The sequence below is a fragment of the Tinamus guttatus genome, unplaced genomic scaffold, assembly GCF_059628265.1.
Source record: "Tinamus guttatus ecotype Peru unplaced genomic scaffold, ASM5962826v1 Tinamus_guttatus_pri_ptg000949l, whole genome shotgun sequence".
NCBI lineage: Eukaryota > Metazoa > Chordata > Aves > Tinamiformes > Tinamidae > Tinamus > Tinamus guttatus.
The window spans coordinates 206996-227674 of record NW_028289483.1 but is presented as its reverse complement, the minus strand read 5'-3'; the positions used below and the strand labels follow the sequence as shown (position 1 = coordinate 227674).

The 20679-nt window shown below is 45.2% G+C and overlaps 1 protein-coding gene across 1 annotated transcript in view; it reads left to right on the top strand.

Moving 5' to 3' along the window:
* Positions 1 to 9080: 9080 nt before the first annotated feature.
* The window catches only part of LOC104566265 (tyrosine-protein kinase transmembrane receptor ROR2-like), a 56732-nt gene continuing 45133 nt past the window's right edge, over positions 9081 to 20679 (top strand). The window contains exon 1 of the mRNA XM_088538255.1: positions 9081 to 9168. Within this exon, the coding sequence (XP_088394381.1) occupies positions 9096 to 9168 (73 nt within the window). The 5' untranslated portion in view covers positions 9081 to 9095. The remainder of the gene's footprint in view (positions 9169 to 20679) is intronic.

The window sequence follows — 20679 nt, the reverse complement described above, 5'->3', positions numbered from 1 at the left end:
TGGCTGCTATACTAATAGCATGTGAAGATGTTTTTCTGTGTCTATGTGCTTTCTCGCTTATTCGAGCTAGCAGTCTATTTTCATGCTTTGGAGTTAATGCTGTTCTCAAGCTGTCCATAGCTAAGGTGAAGGCAACTGCTTATACACTTGGAACAATTTCTTTGGCAATTGCTTACACTTGTTACAAAAAATTCATGTGTGGGGGCATTTGGATTGGCATGGTTGACTTCTACTTGCAAAACTTTATGGTAATGTATAACGCAAGAAATTAATACCTGTGCAAATATTTGGTTAAGGATAATGAAAACCACAGCTATCCATTTTGGTTAAATAGACAGTGATGGCAAGGGAATGTAAGTAACTTTTGGATCTGTGTGGAGTACCTGCCATGTATATTTTGAAATGTTCAGAGGTAAGAAAACATTAAAACAGAATACATACTTTTCCTAATCTTAACTCACACTGTGAAGAATACTCTCCTTCCTTAATACACAATCTCTAGCCAGTACTAAGGCCAATGGAAGTGCGTTATAAGTCCAAAGTGTTGGGAATAATGGGCAGCATGCTCAGCAGTTGCTTGGAAGAGCTGTATGCTTTTGGGTACTCCCTGCATTAGGAGTGGAACCAAACAATTTTCCAGCAATAAATATTGCTGGTTGCCCATAGCTTGCTCCCGTCCTATATCTGATGATGGCTGGAACTGCTCATTCACAGACGAGAGAAAGCTTTTGGTTTGTAAATCAGGAGTTTACACATGCCTTTTTCAGAGCTTGCCATTGGGAAAACTCTACTTTTAAAGTGACTTTGTGCACTGCATTGCACTTTGCATACCTGTTGTTTCCAGGATTTGTTAAAATGGCAGTGTGGCTGTGGCCTTCAACATTGCTGTTGAAGCTAACTTGTAATAAAGTGCTTATGGTGATGAACATCAGTTGCAAGGGTTAAGCAGGATGATAAAGACAGTGGGAACTCAGGATATCCCTGCCTGGCTTGGGGGCAAATGCAGCAGTTGGGTGCTTTTGAGTGTCATTATGGCATCAGCTGCCATTGGTGGGATGGTGACCAGGTTTGCACTTAGCTGCTAGGCTGTCCGCCTGCCAGAGGCTGCATGGATATACATCTGGAAGCATTCTGGCCATTCTGTCTTGTACCTTGGGGCTCTTCTTTTACTATTATTTTTGAGGAAAGAGCAGACATCTGATATACTATCTCTTCTCATGCAGGGGAAGTATTGCTTAGTCGTCCTAATTAAAAATAAAGAACAACAACTGTGTTGAAGAGATCAATTTAGACAACTGAGCTAGTTTTTTTTTTTTTTGTAGCAGTTAAGGTAGCTAAAAATAGTGGGAGAAAGAGAAATAGGACAGGAGAGAGTTTGTTTTTTGTTTATTTTTAGTCTAGACAACCTCTTCTACTTCACTGTACGCACTCACTTTTAATCAAACAGATCCTGCAAGTGAAGAAAAAGATTTTTCTTATCTGGGCCAGTTGAGCATGTGCGGAAAATCTCGCTGTCAAGAACTGAATGTCCAAAAGGAGACAGAGGAGTCCTAAAACTTTATTCGAATAAAGGGAGAGTCCACCAGGCATATCCCTGTGGGGTCTCTCCAATTGCTGGAGGACACAACCCCCCTTTTATCCTAATTTCCTGACCCGAGGGACGCCCTCTCCTTTTCCCCATTGGCCAAGGTACTCAGAAGTTACAGCCTTCCCGGCCTGCCTACACCGAACTCCGGCCTCCCGCCGTCTGTTCCCACCTGAGGTCACCAACTCCTTTGTCCCCCTTGCTGAAGAATGTGGGGGAATTGCCCTATTTCCCTCCTTTGTAAAGGCCCCCATCTTGTTGCAGATGACTCTTTTTGTCCCACTCCCTCATGGCTCCACTCAGTCTCCCCTCCCTTTGTCCTGCTCTTCAGCCAAACTGTGGAGAAACCCCCTTATTGATGAATACAGAAACTTGAGCATTCCGCTCAAGCAGCATGTTAGCACAAGTATTTTGTGCTTTAGATATTCTAAAGTGGAGAGTGTAAATAAGTAATTCTATTCTGTAAAAGTTTGGAAAGAAATAGTAAAATAAATAAATCAGTCATCTTTTAAAATTGAACTTAAAATAACTGGATTGTGTTATTCAAGCCTTAAAATACCGATCATCTGTTTATTTCCTATAAACCTGGAATTCCCCCTTATCTTCCTTTGCCCCTTTTCTACACGCATATGCCTGTGCACACTAGTAGCAATATTTAGGTTGTTGGGGGCTAAGCAAGCACTCAAGAGTAATCACTTGTGTCATGCCCAGATGCAGACTTATCCCCTCTATACTTGCTCTTTTGGCCATCAGGGCAAGGTGAACTGTTAGTAGGGAAGAAAAGTTCCTCTTTTTTTTTTTCAAACATATATAGGCCATAAATAATTACTGGCTATAAAGAGGGCTTTCACTAGAAAATTAAGACATTTAAGAGGTTGATGTAGCAGCCAGGATACTTCCCTCCCCCGCCATGTTAAAAATAATTTTGCTGTCTCCCAGAATTGAAACTGTTGTGTTTAACTTTATGCCAACTGGTCTTGAGTAAAGCCTAGAGCTGAAATAATGTTGACTAATGAGCAGCTGCTCCTCTTTGGACACTGTATATGCAGTGTTACATGCAGCAAGACTTTATAAAATCAGGTTCTAATAGAACTTGGTGGAGGCAAATCCCAAGAGGGTAATGTTCCAGAGAGTCAGAAATGTGCTTTTCTGTCTCCCTGGGGCTTTACAAAAATTGTGGTGCTAACTGAAGCTACAAATCTAGGCATCTATTTAACACGTATTCTTTAAGGATGACTATTGCCCTATCCTTGGCTCCTTTGCCAGCTTTTATTTCTCAGAATCATGGTAAACCTCCAGGCCCTTGTTTGGGCACCACAGTTTCCTGAGTAGTTGGTATCTGGCTTTGAGCATCACTTGTTCATTTGTTTCCAGTGTGCCCCCTGTGTCAGGAAGGTGGAGATTATAGTGCTTACTTAAAAGTACTGCATTTCTCAAAAAAATGTTCCTGACATTGGTTACTATGAACGTGTTATTTGCTCTCAGTATATTCAGGAGAGCAGGGTGGCTAGAAGGAGCCCTACTTGCCAAACCTGATGTCCATCCACTTTAAAAATGCAATTCAAGAATGAAAATTAAACCAATTGTAGGAAGGATTTTTGCATTTGCTATAGTTTCACTACCTATCCTGGTCCAGCAAGAGAGAATAACCATTAGGATACATAATAGCAACTTCGACTTTATATTCTCCTAAACTCAGTTGGACTCTGTGCTATTTTTGTATTAGCTGCCAGACTGAGGTGGATTAATGATGTCTTGTTTCTAATATAGGAAAGCACTTAAGAGCCTGCCTGCCTAAGAGCGTTTTTCTGAATTGAAGTCTTAAAGATTTTGGCCTAAGGCTGCAAGCAGAACTGATATTTGGGGATTCTAAATTATTTTTCAGGGGAAAAAAAAAAGTCACTGTGAAAATCGTTTTCCTCCCCCTTTTGATGGAGTGTTACACTCATAAATCATGATTATTTACAAGCTTTTGGTGGGGACTATTTTGTTTTCACAGCCAGGAGCAGTAAAATTATCAATCACATAATAATGACACGAATAATTATCATGGTTGTTTGGTGTTCTTTGAGCTACTGCAGGTGTGTTCAGAACCTCCACTGGTCATGTTTAAAAGGTGATTTTTCAGCTGAGGTGGTGAAGAGCTTTGGAATGTATACACAATTGCTTTTTTTTTAAATAATACATAACCAACAAAAACTGTTATGAAATCCAGAATCACTTGGATTTTTTTTCCTTTGCAATTCAAGGCTTTTATATGTTCCTCAACATATTAATTTGGACTGCTTACCAGGGATGTGGTTATGCAGAAAAGCTGTGCCTGTAATGGCTTAGTGGGTTTCATTCCATTGCTGCTGAATTAGAAATGGCAATGAAATGCTTTTGTGATTTAAAAAGTGTCAAGTATTTTATGCTGTAAATAATATAGGTGTTGTTTGTATTAAGCATTCAGAATAGTTTTTACTGGCACAATGATGTGTTAATTGGTTTTCAAATAGCATGTTTATCCTTTGCATTTCTTTACCAGGCACAAGTTTCTCCCTGTAGTGCAGGAGTGGAGTTTTACATTGGAATTGCATGATTGCTTGCAAGTGGCATAAATCATTACAGCCATCAAAAAGCTGTGCCTCGCCTTTCCTCTGCTCTGCCCCTTGCTGCTGTACTGCTCCTTCCTCATGCTGACATGAGCGATCCCCATTTTCTTTTTTCCCTAAATTTTTTTCTGCACCAGGAACAGCATCAGCTAACCTTCTCTCCCTATGGGCACCGGAGATATGAAAGATGTATTCCGCAGAAGTGAGATTGAGGTACCCACCCACTTTTGAAAATCCGGGCAGACATCTGTCTGCATCTTTTGGCATCAAATACTTATAGCAATCTGGCCTGGGGTGACTTGGCCAGGACTTTTCAGGAAAGAAGTCTTGAGAGCTGAGAATGGGATTTGGCTCTTCCTCGATGCAGGCTGAGTCCCTGTTTAATGACCTCCACTTGGTGTCGCAAAATAAGAGTGGCTGGACTTGATATTAGCTTTCTTAAAATATTTATGTGGCTGTAAATTGGTGCAATAATTTGTAGTTCATAGATTATCTTCTTGAGAAGATAATGAGTGCTGAAGATGGTAATTTAAAATGAGCATATTCTTATCCATAGGTGCTGTTTGTTTTCCTGTAATGTAAATAGCTGTTAATGAGGGTTCTTCTGTAAACAAAACTAAATCTGAATAAATTTTCATCTTCAGTTTTGTCTTGATGATCTGTCTGAACTCTTATTTTTAAGTAGCAAATATGATTTCAAGAAGGAAGAATGTAAAGCATGTAACATCTTAGCTCAGAAATAAGAGCTGTATAAATGAAGGGGTAAAGATTGACAGTGAAACTGAAAATGCAGCTGTGTGGTTAATGCAAAATATGCATTAACAGTATCAGGCATTGACATAAATCAAAGCATTTGCTGCACTCTCTGTAAGAATCCCCGGTAATTTTATTTTTAATGACTTATCTGATTTGGTTCTTTTCATGCTGACTTCATAGTACGTGAGGAGGCACCTGGTTGGTAAGAGAATAAACTGTACATTTTCAGTATACTATTTTTTTCTGCTTTGGAGGTTCATTGCAGCTCTGTGGGAAACTCAAGAGTCGTTTCTTCCTTCTCTGATGTTTTATCCGATAGCCAGCTGATATCTTCTATTGTGTTTTTAAGTGATGTGATGCTAGGCTCAGAGGGATTGTTGTCTTAAATTGAGACATTCCTGCAGGAGCTTTGTGAGACCCATAAAGTAGCTATTTCAACATGCACTTGACTACCAGTTTTGCAACACAGACAAACTACTGCATCGTGCATCAGCCTGGGAGCACAAGCATTCACACAACATGCAGGAATTGAAGTCACTGAGTATCAAGTTGCAGGGTTTTGAAGCCCTGTTAAGAGGTGTTTGAGAAATCCTGCCCATTCTGCGTGGATGGGCAAGTAGCTGTTGGAAAAACTTAATGAGAAAAAGAGCATGTATGTAATGTGGAAGAAGGGCCAGGCCACATGGGAAGACTATAGGAACATTGTGAGAGAATGCAGGGATGCAACGAGGAAGGCCAAGGCCCGTTTGGAATTACAGTTAGCGAGAGATGGCAGGGGCAACAGGAAGGGCTTCTACAAATACATCATCAGCAAGAGGAAGACTAGGGAAAATGTTAGTCCCCTGCTGAATGGGGAGGGTGCCTTGGTGGCAGAGGATGCAGAGAAGGCAGAGTTACTAAATGCCTTCTTTGCTTCTGTCTTTACTGCTAAGGCCAGTCCCCATGGACTGAGCCTGGAGACAAGAGAGAGAACCAAGAGAGAGGAGGACTTTCCGCTGGTTGAGGAGGATTGGGCTAGGGATTATTTAGGCAAACTGGACACTCATAAATCTATGGGCCCAGATGGGATGCGCTCAAGAGTGCTGAAGGAACTGGCAGGGGTCATTGCTCAGTTGCTCACCATCATCTTTGAGAGGTCATGGAGGGTGGGGGAGGTACCGGAGGACTGGAAGAAAGCCAATGTCACTCCAGCCTTCAAGAAAGGCGAGAGGGAGGATCCGGGAAAATACAGGCTGGTCAGCCTCACCTCCGTCCCTGGAAAGGTGATGGAGTAGCTCATCCTACAGACCATCTCTAGGCATGTGAAGGAAAAGAAGGTGATCAGGAGTAGTCAGCATGGATTCACCAAGGGAAAGTTGTGTTTGACCAACCTGATAGCCTTCTACGATGAGGTGACTGGCTGGATGGACAATGGGAGAGCCGTGGATGTTGTCTGCCTTGACTTCAGCAAGGCTTTGGACACCGTCTCCCATAACATCCTCATGGGGAAGCTCAGGAAGTGTGGGATAGATGAGTGGACAGTGAAGTGGACTGAGACCTGGCTCTATGGCAGAGCCCAGAGGGTGGTGATAAAATGGGGCTGAGTCTAGTTGGAGGCCTGTGGCCAGTGGTGTACCCCAGGGGTCAGTACTGGGCCCAGGGCTGTTCAACATGTTCATCAATGACTTGGACGAGGGCACAGAGTGCACCCTCAGCAAGTTTGCAGATGACACCAAACTGGGAGGGCTGTGCTGTCGTTCAGAGAGACCTGGACAGGTTGGAGAGTTGGGCAGAGAGGAACCTCATGAGGTTCAACAAGGACAAGTGCAGGGTCCTGCACCTGGGGAGGAAGAACCCCAGGCACCAGGACAGATTAGTGGTTGACCTGCTGGAAAGCAGCTCTGTGGAGAGGGATTTGGGAGTCCTGGTGGACAACAGGTTAACCATGAGGCAGCCACGTGCCTTTGTGGCCAAGAAGGCCACTGGGATCCTGGCTGCATCAGGAGAAGTGTTGCCAGCAGGTCGAGGGAGGGGATTCTGCCCCTCTCCTCAGCTCTGGTGAGGCCACACCTGGAGTACTGTGTGCAGTTCTGGGCTCCCCAGTACAAGAGGGACGTGGAACTTCCAGAGAGGGTCCAGCGTAGAGCGACAAAGATGATTAAGGGACTGGAGCATCTATCATATGAGGAAAGACTAAGCGAGCTGGGCCTGTTTAGTCTGGAAAAGAGAAGGGTGAGAGGAGATTTGATCAACATGTACAAGTACCTGAGGGGTGAATGTAAGGAGGATGAGGCCAAACTCTTCTCCGTGGTGGCCAGTGAGAGCACAAGGGGTAATGGGTACAAATTGAAACACAGGAAGTTCCACCTCCATGTGAGGAAGAATTTCTTTCCTGTGAGGGTGACAGAGCCCTGGAACAGGCTGCCCAGAGAGGCTGTGGAGTCTCCTTCTCTGGAGACCTTCCAAACCTGCCTGGATGCCACCCTGTGCCACGTGCTCTAGGTGTCCCTGCTGGAGCAGAGGGGTTGGACTAGATGATCTCTAGAGGTCCCTTCCAACCTCAACCATTCTGTGATTCTGTGAAATGAGCTGTCACTGTTCAGCAAGAAGATAATTTTATGTATTTGTTTGGAATTTTGTTTTAATTTAATGCAAAATCTTTTGTCCAAAGCAAATAAGAAAGCCCTTTCCACTGCCACAGCTCTTAAAATACAGGTCTGAACTTGTCCCCTTACGTAGTTCATACCTTTTGCCATAGGGCGTTTTTTCTGATACTTCCTGAAATGAAACCATTTTCATAGCGCTATTAGGTAAAATGGAATAAAATCTAAAGGGAGGAAAATTTACAGTAATGAAACAAGATATTTGCTTCCATAAGGAATGCTTATATGTTTTTTTTTTCAATGTAACTGAACCTTGGCTCTTGTAAAATGTTTTCTTGATTGTGTTTTTCCACCAGCTTTTGGAAGGTTCTGTTACTTGCATGTTCGTGTTGGTCTTACCTTAAACATAGTTGTTTAACCTTATTTGAGGGGTTATTTTGTTGTTTTAATACAGCAGATGTGCAAAAGCCAACTCCACATTTGATTGTCTCCTAGTGAAAGCTTTTTATGATGATGATTTTAAATGAAAGTCATTTGAAAGTAAGTTTTGGATGGCTAAAAAAATGAATGTACATAGTTGTACTGTGTCTGTGGTAGCTGCTACGTCCCTATGCCATGCAAATATTATGTTTTGCTCCTGACAGCAAGCTGAGCAATGCCCATTTTTCAAATTGCACGGCCATCTGAGCAGAGCAGCTGAAACAAAAGCACAGGTGATTTTCCCTCACCCTCAGCTATTTTTATTTGCAACTGCAGCAGTTAAGTAACATGTGCTGCAGATGTCCCAATCTGCCATGTCTGTGAAAGGGCTGCACTGATTTTTCTGCTGCTAACTGCACTTTTGTAGGCACTTCACCACCTGTCATGGGTTTTGCCAAGCCCACTCTGCAGCGGCTTGCCGGGGACTATAGATGTAGGAAAAGCAGCCTTGCAATGAAAGGCCCTGATTCAGCGAGCCAATGAACCAGCCTCCCCCCTGGCCAAAGCAAGCAGGTTGGCAGCCGAATCAAAACGTACAGTGGGCCCTTTGGGTGCTCCAGAGGGCAGCACGATTTTATGCAGAAAAGAACAGAGTAGTAGGCAGTATTAGGCTGAAGAGAGACTGAAGAGGAGCGCATTTTTTTTTTTAATCAGAATAAAGTTAGAACCTGAGCTGAAGGTTACGGTCACGAGAAATGAAGGCTGTGCCTTGCTGTTTCAATGGGAAAATAGTTTCCGCTCTAGGCATAGCGTTATTGATCAGTGGAAGGAACAAAGCAAAATTGTTGGTTTCCCTACTTGTAGCTGGGTGCAGTTATTAATACTGAAAAATTTATTCTTAAGCTTTGGGAATTAGCATACAATGACAGAGGAATGGTTGTTTCCCTCATAGAATCATAAGACTGAAAAAGATCTTAAGAGGTCCTGTTTCACACTGGCAAAAAGAAGAATTGAGGGCATCTATACAATAATGCATGCTATAGAAGCTTGTCTAACTCTTGCCTTGTTGAAGAGTTGCAGAAATCACCATCTTAATTCTGTTAAAGAGGAGAAAGACCTAACATCTTAAATTCAATATTTTTTTTCTTCCCAGGTGAAATGGAAATTCCATATTCAAATGACCCCTTAGGTCAAGTGGATGGACTTGAGAGATCATTTTCAACTCCCAAAGGTAAAATTAATCATGGTTCCAATGCTTTTTTTTTTTCCCTCAAGTGTAAGCATACTTTAGAAAGCACCAGCAAAATCCTCGTTATACATTTGCTTGATTTACCTGTGAATAAATGCCTGTGAGAAAGTAAGCCTCACACAACTTCATAATCTTAACTCTAAACAGCGATATGAGCTAGGTTTTAGGAGTTTATAAAAAATAATTATTAAACATGCTCTTAAGGCTTATGCCGAGGCCTTAGATGATTGACCAAACACAGAGGGCTGTTATAGTTACCTGCCATATTGTCTCTCAGGTGGCTTCTATGAAAAGAATTAGAATTTTTAAAGGAAGATATATAGGAAGACCTATAGGAAGATTGTTCAGAACCTTCCCTTAATTTTCTATTACTTTCTATCCCTAAGTAGGTAGAAAAACAGAATGGATTTTTTAAAAATATTGTGTTTACTTTTGTATATCTCTAACTAGGTTCCTATCTAGTCTAGTTAGGAAGTAGAGCTATCCATTAATCTGGGATGCTACCTCCCTCCCGTGTGGGAGGAAGACTTAGTGCACTCCTCTTCCCAACTCTCTTCCCGTTCCTGAAGCTCACGGATTATTTTAAAACTTTGTCCTCTGAAAGGGAATTAAATTTAAATAACACAGTTGATCCCAGCAGCAGCATTGCATGCTCTGTTTTATCCACTCGACACTCATTTAGAGACCCTTAAAAAGAGTCCTACGGCTTCTTATATCACATCATCCTTTTCTCGAAGGGAAGGGCTCTGGAGCGGACGCTCGTCCCGGAGCTCCTTGTCTAGAGGCGAACAACAGAGCGAGAGGCAGCCCCAGCGCCGACCCCCGTGCGGGCAGTGCTGAGCTCCCGGCCAGAGGCGGCTCTGACTCAGTGGGGGCGGAGCCGGCAGGGCAGGTGGGAATTCAAAAGCTGCCCCCAGGGAGCGCGAGCGACCAGGAGCGCGGCGCGGCAGTTAGCGCAGGCAGGAGGTGCGGGCAGGGGTCAGGGAGTAGGGGTCAGGTAAAGACATGGTCTCCACTCGGCAGAGAGCTTCCGCCAGGAAGACTGTGGCGACCCAGACTGAACCGCCACAGAAACATGCAGCGGTCCAGGCTTCTGGCTGCGGGGAATGCCTGGGCCTCTCCATGTTACCGGGGAGTGGCGAAAGCACAGCCTGCCTTAGGTGTGAGCAAGTGGATGACCTGCTCAGCCTGGTGGCGGAGCTAAAGGAGGAGGTAGAACGACTGAGGGCCATCAGGGAATGCGAAAGGGAAATCGACTGGTGGAGCTGCATCCTGCAGTATTCCCAGGAAAGCTACCCTGAGAACTCCCCAATTCAGTCAGAAAGTCCAGTGCCCTCTTGCCCTAGGGTAGAGGGGGTGGACTTAACAGTATTCAGGGACGACCAACAATGGAAACAGGTCCCCACTCGAGGTGGCAGAAGATCCCCTCTACAGCCCACCTCACCTCCACCGGTGACCACGTTCAACAGGTACGAGGCCCTGGAACATGTGAATCAGATAGAGGAGGCCTTGAACCAAGGCCTGTCTAAGGGGATCTCTACAGAGGGGCAGTCTAATCCATGCAGCAAGGCTGCTCCCCCTAAAGTGAAAAGGAGCACCCGGAAGAAGCGGCGGGTGATCGTCGTGGGTGACTCCACGCTGCAGGGCACAGAGGCACCGATATGTAGACCGGACCTCTCATCCAGAGAGGTCTGCTGCTTGCCTGGGGCCAAAATAAAGGATATCACAGAAAGGCTCCCAAGAATAGTTCACGAGTCGGACTATTATCCTCTACTATTGATTCATGTGGGTGCTAATGATGCCATGGGGAAAATGAGGGACGTCAAGCAAGACTTCAGAGCCCTAGGGATGGCCATCAAAGGTACAGGTGCCCAGGTGGTGTTCTCCTCCATTCTGCCAACGAGGGGAATGGACTCAAGGAGGAGAAGGCGGATATGGCAGCTTAACAACTGGCTGCGCCGCTGGGCCTGGCAACAGGGTTTTGGCTTCTATGACCATGGGTCTCTGTTTGATGACCAACAGCTAGTGGGGAATGATGGGACTCATCTTAGCAAGAGGGGCACACGTCTCTTTGCCAAAAGGCTGGCCAACCTGGTTAGGAGGGCTTTAAACTAGGCAAGAAGGGGGAAGGGGAGTGGCACACTGACGCGGCAAGCAGTACCACGCAGCCTAGGTCAGATGGCTTAAAGCGGGAGTATGGTAGTGGGGAAGTGAGGGTAGGAAATGATCACAGAGGGTCCTCTTTCACCCCTCCTGGGAAACCTGTGGCCTCTGTTGCTTCCCTGAAATGCCTGTATACCAATGCGCGAAGCATGGGGAATAAGCAGGATGAACTGGAGATCTGTGTGCGGTCCCAGCGTCATGATCTCATCGGAATCACAGAGACGTGGTGGGATAGCTCGCACGACTGGAGCGCTGCCATGGAAGGCTATGTGCTCTTTAGGAAGGACAGGCTGGGAAGGCGAGGTGGTGGAGTTGCTCTTTATGTGAGAGAGCAACTGGAATGCATGGAGCTCAATCTGGGAGTCGAGGATGAGCGAGTTGAGAGCTTGTGGGTAAGGATTAGAGGGCAGGCTAATGTGGGAGACACTGTGGTGGGTGTCTGCTACTGGCCACCTGACCAGGACGAGGAGGTTGATGAGGCCTTCTATAGGCAGCTGGATGTTGCCTCACGGTCACAGGCCCTGGTTCTCATGGGGGACTTCAACTACCCCGACATCAACTGGGAGGACAACACAGCCAGGCATAAGCAGTCCTGGAGGTTCCTGCAGAGCGTCGACGATAACTTTTTGACGCAGGTTGTGGAGGAGCCGACGAGGAGAGGTGGGCTACTGGACCTCGTGCTATCAAATAGGGAGGGCCTAGTAGGAGATGTTAAGGTGGGGGGTACCCTCGGCTGCAGTAACCATGAGTTGGTGGAGTTCAGGATTCAACGAGGAGGAGGCAGGGCTGTAAGTAGCCTTGCGACGATGGACTTCAGGAGGGCCAACTTTAGCCTCTTCAGAGACCTCCTCGGTAGAATCCCATGGGCTAGTGCTCTAGAAGGAAGGGGGGCCCAAGAGAGCTGGTTAGTTTTCAAGCGGCACTTCCTCCACGTCCAGCAACAGTGCATCCCTGTGTGTAGGAAGGGAGGCAGAGGGGGCAGGCGACCTGCGTGGATGAGCCGGGAGCTTGTGGCAATGCTCAAGCAGAAGGCAGCGGTATACAGAATGTGGAAAAAAGGACAGGCCCCCTGGGAGAAATACAGGAACATAGTCAGGGAGTGCAGAGATGCGACAAGGAAAGCTAAGGCACGTCTGGAAGGCAAGCTGGCAAGGGACGTTAAAAATAACAAAAAAAAATTCTTCAAATACATTAACAGCAAAAGGAAGATCAGGGAAAACGTGGGTCCGCTGGAGGACGGGATGGGCACCTTGGTTACAAATAACACAGAAAAAGCAGAGTTGCTGCATGCCTTCTTTGCTTCGGTGTTTTCCAAGGGCAGCCCTTTAGAGCCCCAGGCCCTAGGGACAAGAGAAGAAGCTGGTGGAGAGGAAGACTTGCCCTGGGTAGAGGAAGATTGGGTCAGAGAGCACCTAAGGAACCTCGATACCCACAAATCCATGGGCCCTGATGGGATGCACCCCAGAGAGCTGCGGGAGCTGGCAGATGCCATAGCTAAGCCGCTCTCCATCATCTTTGAAAGATCCTGGAGAACGGGGGAGGTGCCGGAAGACTGGAAGAAGGCCAATGTCACGCCAGTCTTCAAAAAAGGCAAGAAGGAGGACCCAGGCAACTACAGGCCAGTGAGCCTCACCTCCGTCCCCGGAAAAGTGATGGAACGGCTCATACTGGCCGTTGTCTCCAGGCACATGGAGGACAAGAAGGTGCTCAAGAGTAGTCAGCATGGATTCACCAAGGGGAAATCTTGCCTGACTAACCTGATAGCCTTCTATGATGAAATGACCGGCTGGATAGACGAGGGGAGAGCGGTGGATGTCGTCTATCTCGACTTCACCAAGGCTTTTGACACCGTCCCTCACAACATCCTCCTGGGCAAGCTCCAGAAGTGTGGGATAGATGAGTGGACAGTGAGATGGATTAGGAACTGGCTGGATGGCAGGACCCAGAGAGTGGTGATCAGCGGTGCAGAGTCTAGTTGGAGGCCTGTGGCTAGTGGGGTCCCCCAGGGGTCAGTCCTTGGTCCAGTCCTGTTCAATTTATTCATCAATGACCTGGATGAAGGCACAGAGTGCTCCCTCAGCAAGTTTGCTGATGACACGAAACTGGGAGGAGTAGCCGATACCCCAGAGGGCTGTGCTGCCATCCAGAGGGACCTGGACAGACTGGACAACTGGGCGGTGAAAAACCTCATGCAATTCAACAAGGCCAAGTGCAAGGTCCTGCACCTGGGGAGGAATAACCCCAGACACCAGTACAGGCTGGGGACCGACCTTGTGGAGAGCAGCTCTGCAGAGAAAGACCTGGGTGTCATGGTGGATGATAAGTTGACCATGAGGCAGCAGTGTGCCCTCGTGGCCAAAAAGGCCAATGGAATCCTGGGCTGCATTAAGAAGAGCATCTCCAGCAGGTCGAGGGAGGTGATCCTGCCCCTCTACTCAGCCCTGGTGAGGCCACATCTGGAGTATTGTGTCCAGTTCTGGGCTCCACAGTACAAGAGGGATGTGGAGCTGCTGGAGAGAGTCCAGCGCAGGGCTACAAGGATGATCAGGGGCCTGGAACATCTGCCCTATGAGGAGAGGCTGAGGGAGCTGGGCCTGTTCAGCCTGGAGAAGAGAAGGCTGAGAGGGGATCTAATCAGTGTATATAAATACCTCAAGGGAGGGAGTGCAGAGGACGAGGATGGTCTCTTTTCAGTGGTGGCCACTGATAGGACTAGAGGAAATGGCTGGAAACTGAAACATCAAAAATTCCATAGGAACTTAAGGAAAAATTTCTTAACAGTGAGGGTGACAGAGCACTGGAACAGGCTGCCCAGAGAGGTTGTGGAGTCTCCTTCTCTGGAGATCTTCAAAACCCGTTTGGACGCAGTCCTGTGCCACGTGCTCTAGGTGTCCGTGCGTATGTAGAGGGGTTGGACTAGATGATCTCTAGAGGTCCCTTCCAACCCTAAGCATTCTATGATTCTATGATTCTATGATTCTATGATCATCCTGCTTTCTTTTATTGAGGAAAGTTTTGTTAGTCTGATTTGCTTTCGACATGTATTCTTTCCTTTCTCTTCTGGCAGAATTGACACAAAATAGACTTGAAAATAAAATTTAATAGGCCTTAATAGTGCCAAAAGTTAAATCCATTTTAGAAGAACTCGGTATATAGATCAACGTCTCTTTCGAATCCTCCAGAAATCTTGAAAAATTATTCTGCCTCCAAAGAAGTAACAAGGTTAAGCAAGATATTATTAATCATGTGCATTTAAAAAAAGGTTGCACAATTCTTCCTTCAAATGAAACTAGCCTTCTGAAGTTGATGGAATTAGGACCATGACTTTGCCAGGGTGATGAGGAGAATTTACTTTTACCCATTTCCTTTAAGTGCGCACCTGAAATGCCAGAACAAGGCTGCCTCTGAGCTCAGTTTCCCTGGAAACCAGCATAGAGAAATGAGCTTTTGCTATAGAAGAACTCAGATCTACTGGATACATTGGAGTAAAAATAAAGGGATATGAAAATAAATCTCCTCCCACACCAGTGAATCCTTGAAAAGGTGGTCCCTTCCTCAGATCTTGATCTCAATTCAGTGATTGTCAGTGGCTTTCTGTGTTACAACAAACTCCTGGTTCCTAAAAAGTCTCTTTCCAACCACTTTGAGATGGAACTGTCAGGTCCCTATTCCTCTCCAGAGATATCACAAAGTGATGTCAACTGTGTCACAAATGGATCAGAGAGGAATTCACTGCTCACATTCTCATACTCTTAAAATATGTCTAGGGAAGGTATTAAAGGGTATAATACTGACTCTTCATACATGGATGAGCTGTCAGTGAAATCTTACATCAGAAATGCTGTCTGGTGGCAGAGGTGTTGGAGTTTTAATGGTTAAAGAAGTGCATAAGTCAGGGCAACTTACAGCAGCTGAGACATTCCGTGAGGTGAGATACTTTTGGAGACACAATGCTTCAAGCCTCTGACCTTCAGTGTGTTCCTTCACCAGTCAGTCCAGGAACTCTAGCTCCCATGGAAAGGACCCTGGACTGAATCAAGTTATCAAACACTTGTTAAACATACTACTTTTTTTCTAGTTCTATCAAAATACTTAGAAAGTTTTAACACATGATTTTAAAAATACGCTAAATTATATGCAGTTATGCAGACAGAAAGTATTTCCTTCTTTTTAAGCAGATGAGTTTAAATTTTTCAACATTTAAAGCTGTCTTTCAAGTTGTGATGTCTTCTGTAATCTTGAACCAGATGGGTTTATAGAATTATTTTGATTATTTGATTTAAAATTTTTTAAATATATCATGTCTTACCTAGAAAGATATGTTCTAAAATATGGTAATTATTATTGTTACTTCCTCTGACGAGATTGTTTGTATTTTCATGTATCTAGCAATTTAAGACTCAGATTTTCCATCCCTTTCTCAGAAATTAGGCATTTTATATGTTTGTTTCCCTTATGCGTTACAGGAAGAAAAGAGAATCAACTGTTCCATGAAAAGGCACAATTATCTCATTCCCATAGCAGGATGGGAACATGGGAAGATATGTAATCCTGGAATACTACCCTACAAATTTACCACTTGGGCAACGTGTAAATTTGGCAAGTCACTTAAGCACTCCTTGCTTTAATTTCCACATTTGGAAAATAAAGTTGTTGATATTTTCCCATCTCATGAGACTCTAACATTCATAAATCATTTAGAAGATCCCAGATAGAGTTACTAATTTTTAATAAGTGCAATGAATATATTCAAGGAGACCATCTTAAAGTTGTTTTGAAAATCAGTAATGCATCATTATTAAAATTGATAAAGGCAAAAAGGAACAAAAAGAATAGAAATCAAAACACAAGGCAAGATCAGATAAACCAGAATTAATTTGATTCAAAGTAGCTAAAAAGATCTAAAAAGATTTTATTTTGTTTTGTTTTTAAAGAGGGTAGATCCAAATATAAGTCACAGTTAAGGTCCTTTAAAAAAAAAAACAAAAAAAAAAAAAACAGAAGCAGGAACAATCATTTTGTATTGTATTTATGCTATGCTTAGCACAGAGGGTTTGAACTTATAGCTTGGACTTCTAAGTGCTAGAATGATATACATAAAATTAAGAAAGAATATATGCATGTGGGTGTCCCGATCCACTGTTGGGGAAGGTTTCGATACAATCCCAAGAGTGAGGTTAAGACACCAACGGGGTCAAATGTCATACAACCTTGTTAGCTTTATTCTCATAAGCGCGATAGGACAGAGAGAAGAAGAAGGAGAAGACGAAGAAGAAGAAAAGAAATATAAGCAAGCAAGCAGGAGAGATGCAACAAGATTATAGTTACCACCATCAGCAGTCCGACTAGGTTTCGTTGGCTCCATCTCGGTGCAGATGCCTGGGTGCAGGTGATGTTCAGGGGCAGAAGGTGCGCACACTGGTTGCGGGAGGCCAGACGCGTGTTGCCTGACATTGGCAATCGACTCCGTCTGCCGAGGCGGCCAGGCACGTCCAACCCGTGCCTGGGCCAAAGAGCACAGACACCAATATGAGGATGCTGCAAATGGCGTTTAATATACGCAGGCTGGATCTTATAAAGGTAGCAAAGGCGGAAGCATGCCTATATAGCCAATAAGCGTTGCTCTTTACCTAATATGGCATATGCCTTAGTTCCCTATTCTTCCCGTACATCGCGAGATCTTCCGAGCGCCGTACCCTACAGACGCGACTCCCGAAGGCTTCAATATGAGTCAAACAGAAATCACTTTATTCATTTCATTTATTCAGAAATCACTTTATTTATTAAGCACTCTATTTATCTACTACATTTCTGTTAAGTCATCTAGCCACGCGTACGCTTACATTGCGATTGGTTGCATACTACTGTCCACGCGTCTTCTACCGTACTAGGTTGGCTGTAGATATCGGGGCGCGCGTTTACTTGATTGGCCCGCACACAGTCCTCTCTCCTGCACTGATAAACTTGTTTACAGGTTCCTCCTCTCCTACTTCTGTGTTCTTGCAGCTGGTGACTTTCCCACGATCTTTTCGCCTTGGTCTTAGTCCGGCTCATCGTATCCGTCTTCTATCAGGAAGCCTCCGTTACTTAGACATCCTCCCACAATTCCCCCTTTTTGTTCTTGAACCAGCCAAACCTTCTTTACAGCATTCTCAATCATATTGGATACACATTTCAATAAACAAGGCACAACTAGTAGAATGAAACACAGAATCAACAACACCATCCCAGCACTTCTAAATAACGAGCGAAACCATCCTGAAATTCCCCATCCACTTAATGAATTGTCCAACCATGACAGACCCTCATCCTCTGTGATGTTATGCAAAATCTTTGCGTGATCCCAAATGTCTTGGACATCTATGAGTATTTTTCCAGACTGATCGATATTAGATATGTATTCGTGGTGGCTCTTCCAGTGTTGGTCTCCTACTCCCAAAGAATAGCTACTTGCAGAATTTATATCCCCGCTATGGTTCAATTTAAGCTTTATGGTCGTCCAATGGCCTGTTTTGTTTTGAAAGGTGCCTAGATTCGGGCCTGATAAGTTATAATATATATAAGGCATTGTGTTACTAACCAATTGAAGTGTAAAAGGCGTTTCTTCCATTGTGACATTCTCTTGTGTACACTGATGTGACGTATTGAGTGGGCTATACGGATTCAGGTCTATCCAGTTGCTTATAGGAATACCTAACACCAGTGCATCAAATTGATCTGCTGTCCCACAAAGCCAACAACTCTTGATTTGGGTATAATTAACAATCCGCCTAAGAAGCATAACATATCCATTAGCGTTAAAAGCAGCATCAGCTCCTATAATAGCTTTAAAAGCAACATTACCTCCTAAAAGCCACAATATACAGCTAATAATAACAGCAACACCTCTTCCTCCCATGTTGTTCTTCTGCAGGCTCACACTTTCCACAGCTAGGGTACCAGCTGCTTGCCTGCTACGTCTGATGTATGCGAGTCTGCTTCCAGCCAAGGTCTCACCCATTTCGCTGGCACCCATCTGGTTCCAGTATCTGTAACGACACAAGCATACCCTTTTCCCCAGGTTATCAAGTCCAAAGGTCCCGTCCATTTTCCCGTGTTCCAGTCTCTCAGCATCACCTTACCCGGGCCCGACTTTACGTCTGTCAGGGCTCCCTTTAGCCCAGCCCCGTGTTTGACCATTGGAGGGACTAGGCTATCCTGGGGTAGTCTCAAAAAAATTAAAACATATACTGCTTTTGCCAATCTCTCTGCAGGCATAATTCCCAATTCTCTCCCTTTTTGTTTTTGAAGCTGGCGTTTCAGCGTTTGGTTCATACGTTCCACTATGGCCTGCCCAGTAGGGGAGTGTGGAATGCCCGTAACATGCTCTATGCCCCAAAGATGGAAAAACTCTTGTGTCCCTCGTGTGACATAGCCAGACCCATTATCAGTTTTTACCCTTTGTGGGACTCCCAATGCTGCCATAGCCACCCGCATGTGGCATTGAACATATTTGCTGGATTCACCCGTCTGTGCCGTGGCCCAGACGGCCATAGAAAAGCAGTCAACCGACACATGGACATATTTTAGTCTGCCAAACTCTGGCATATGGGTAACGTCCATTTGCCACAGTTCCAACAGACCGGTACCTCTGGGATTCACCCCAGTCGGGCGGCCACCCGTGAATTGCTGACAATCAGGGCAAGCTTGTATAATCCCTCGTGCTGCAGCGTCTGTCAGGTTAAACTGTCGTGGTAGAGCCTTGGCAGACTGATGGAAAAATTGATGGGAACGCTGAGCCTGTTGAAACTTATCCGGCGCGGGGCCTGTCCATGCTGGAGCTACCAGCCGATCCGCCCATTGGTTTCCCTCGGACAGCTCACCTGGTAAATTTGTGTGACTCCAAATATGTGTAATAAAATATGGTGCCTCACGTTTGTCAACCGATAGCCAGAGTGTTTTAAAGACGGCAAACAGAGCTGCATCGCCAACTTCTTTCAAAATTGCGCATTTCATGCATTGAATAATACCTACTACATACAGGGAGTCACAGACCACATTCAGGGCCTGATCCGGCCAGCGCTGAAAAGCCATGACGACAGCACGTAATTCTAGTTGTTGAGTGGAACCACTAAAGTCCGATAGCACCACCTCCTTCCAGACGTTTCCCTCTTTCCAGGTGAATTCTGACTTCTGTGATCTCCCTCCGGTGTCCGTAAACACAGTCACTCCCTTAACCGGCGTTGGGGATCGCCGAGGAGGGCGCTCCTCGAACTGTCCAAGTTTGACCGCGGCCATAAAACGATGGGGTGGCAGGTGGACTCTAACCTGCCCTGGATAGTCCAAGAGGGCAACTTGAAGTGGCCCAGAGTTCTGTAAAGCCCACTATAGGTATTCTGCAGCCAATGGCACAACGATAAAACTGGGTTCAAATCCTGCTATTTCCACTGCCCGAGATCGTCCTTTCATTATCAGCTGTGCAAAAGCTTCTAAACGAGTTGTCACCATACGCTTGGGTTGAATAGGCAAAAAAATCCACTCGAGTATATGAAGGGGATCTCTATCCTCAAACCATTGCATTAATAGCAGCAGCGGGTAGTGGTTGTGGTTTAGCAAGAGCAAACCCACCGGTTTATCAGAGTCCCAGCAGCTGGCATATGGAGTTGATACCCTTTTGGATATCCTTTGTAGTGCTAGTTTTGCTTTGGGGAAAAGCTCACGTGGGTCATCAACTCCGCCCCCCCTCGAAGGAGTTGTACGAGGGGTTCTATATCCACTTTGGAAATACCGCAGACCAAGCGTACCCAATTAATATCGCCCAGGAGCTTCTGCACATCGTTTAGGGTAGTGACTTCTGTTCGTAGAAAGAGCTTTTGTGGCCTAACAACTGTTCTGGTAATCTCCCAGCCCAGGTACCGCCAAGCTGGCTGCTGTTGTACTTTCTCTGGCGCTATCTGTAGACCTTCCGCTCCTAGGATCTTTTCCATCTCTGTCAGCAGATTTTCTGCCTCCAGATGCTTTCCGGCTACTAAGATATCATCCATATAATGGTAGATCAGTAGTTCAGGGTGTATCTGACGGATGGGAGTTAATGGCCACGAGACATAGAGCTGGCACAGGGTGGGCAAATTTTTCATACCCTGGGGAAGCACTACCCAATGATATCGCTGCATAGGGGCTTGTTTGTTAACGGAGGGTACAGAGAACGCGAAATTTTCATGATCCTCAGGATGCAATGGTATGGTAAGGAATCAGTCTTTTAAATCGATTATTAAGATGTCCCAGTCTTTTTGGGAGGTTCTCTATTTCCATTTCTATTTATGTTTGCACAGCTTCAATTTGGTTTCCTCC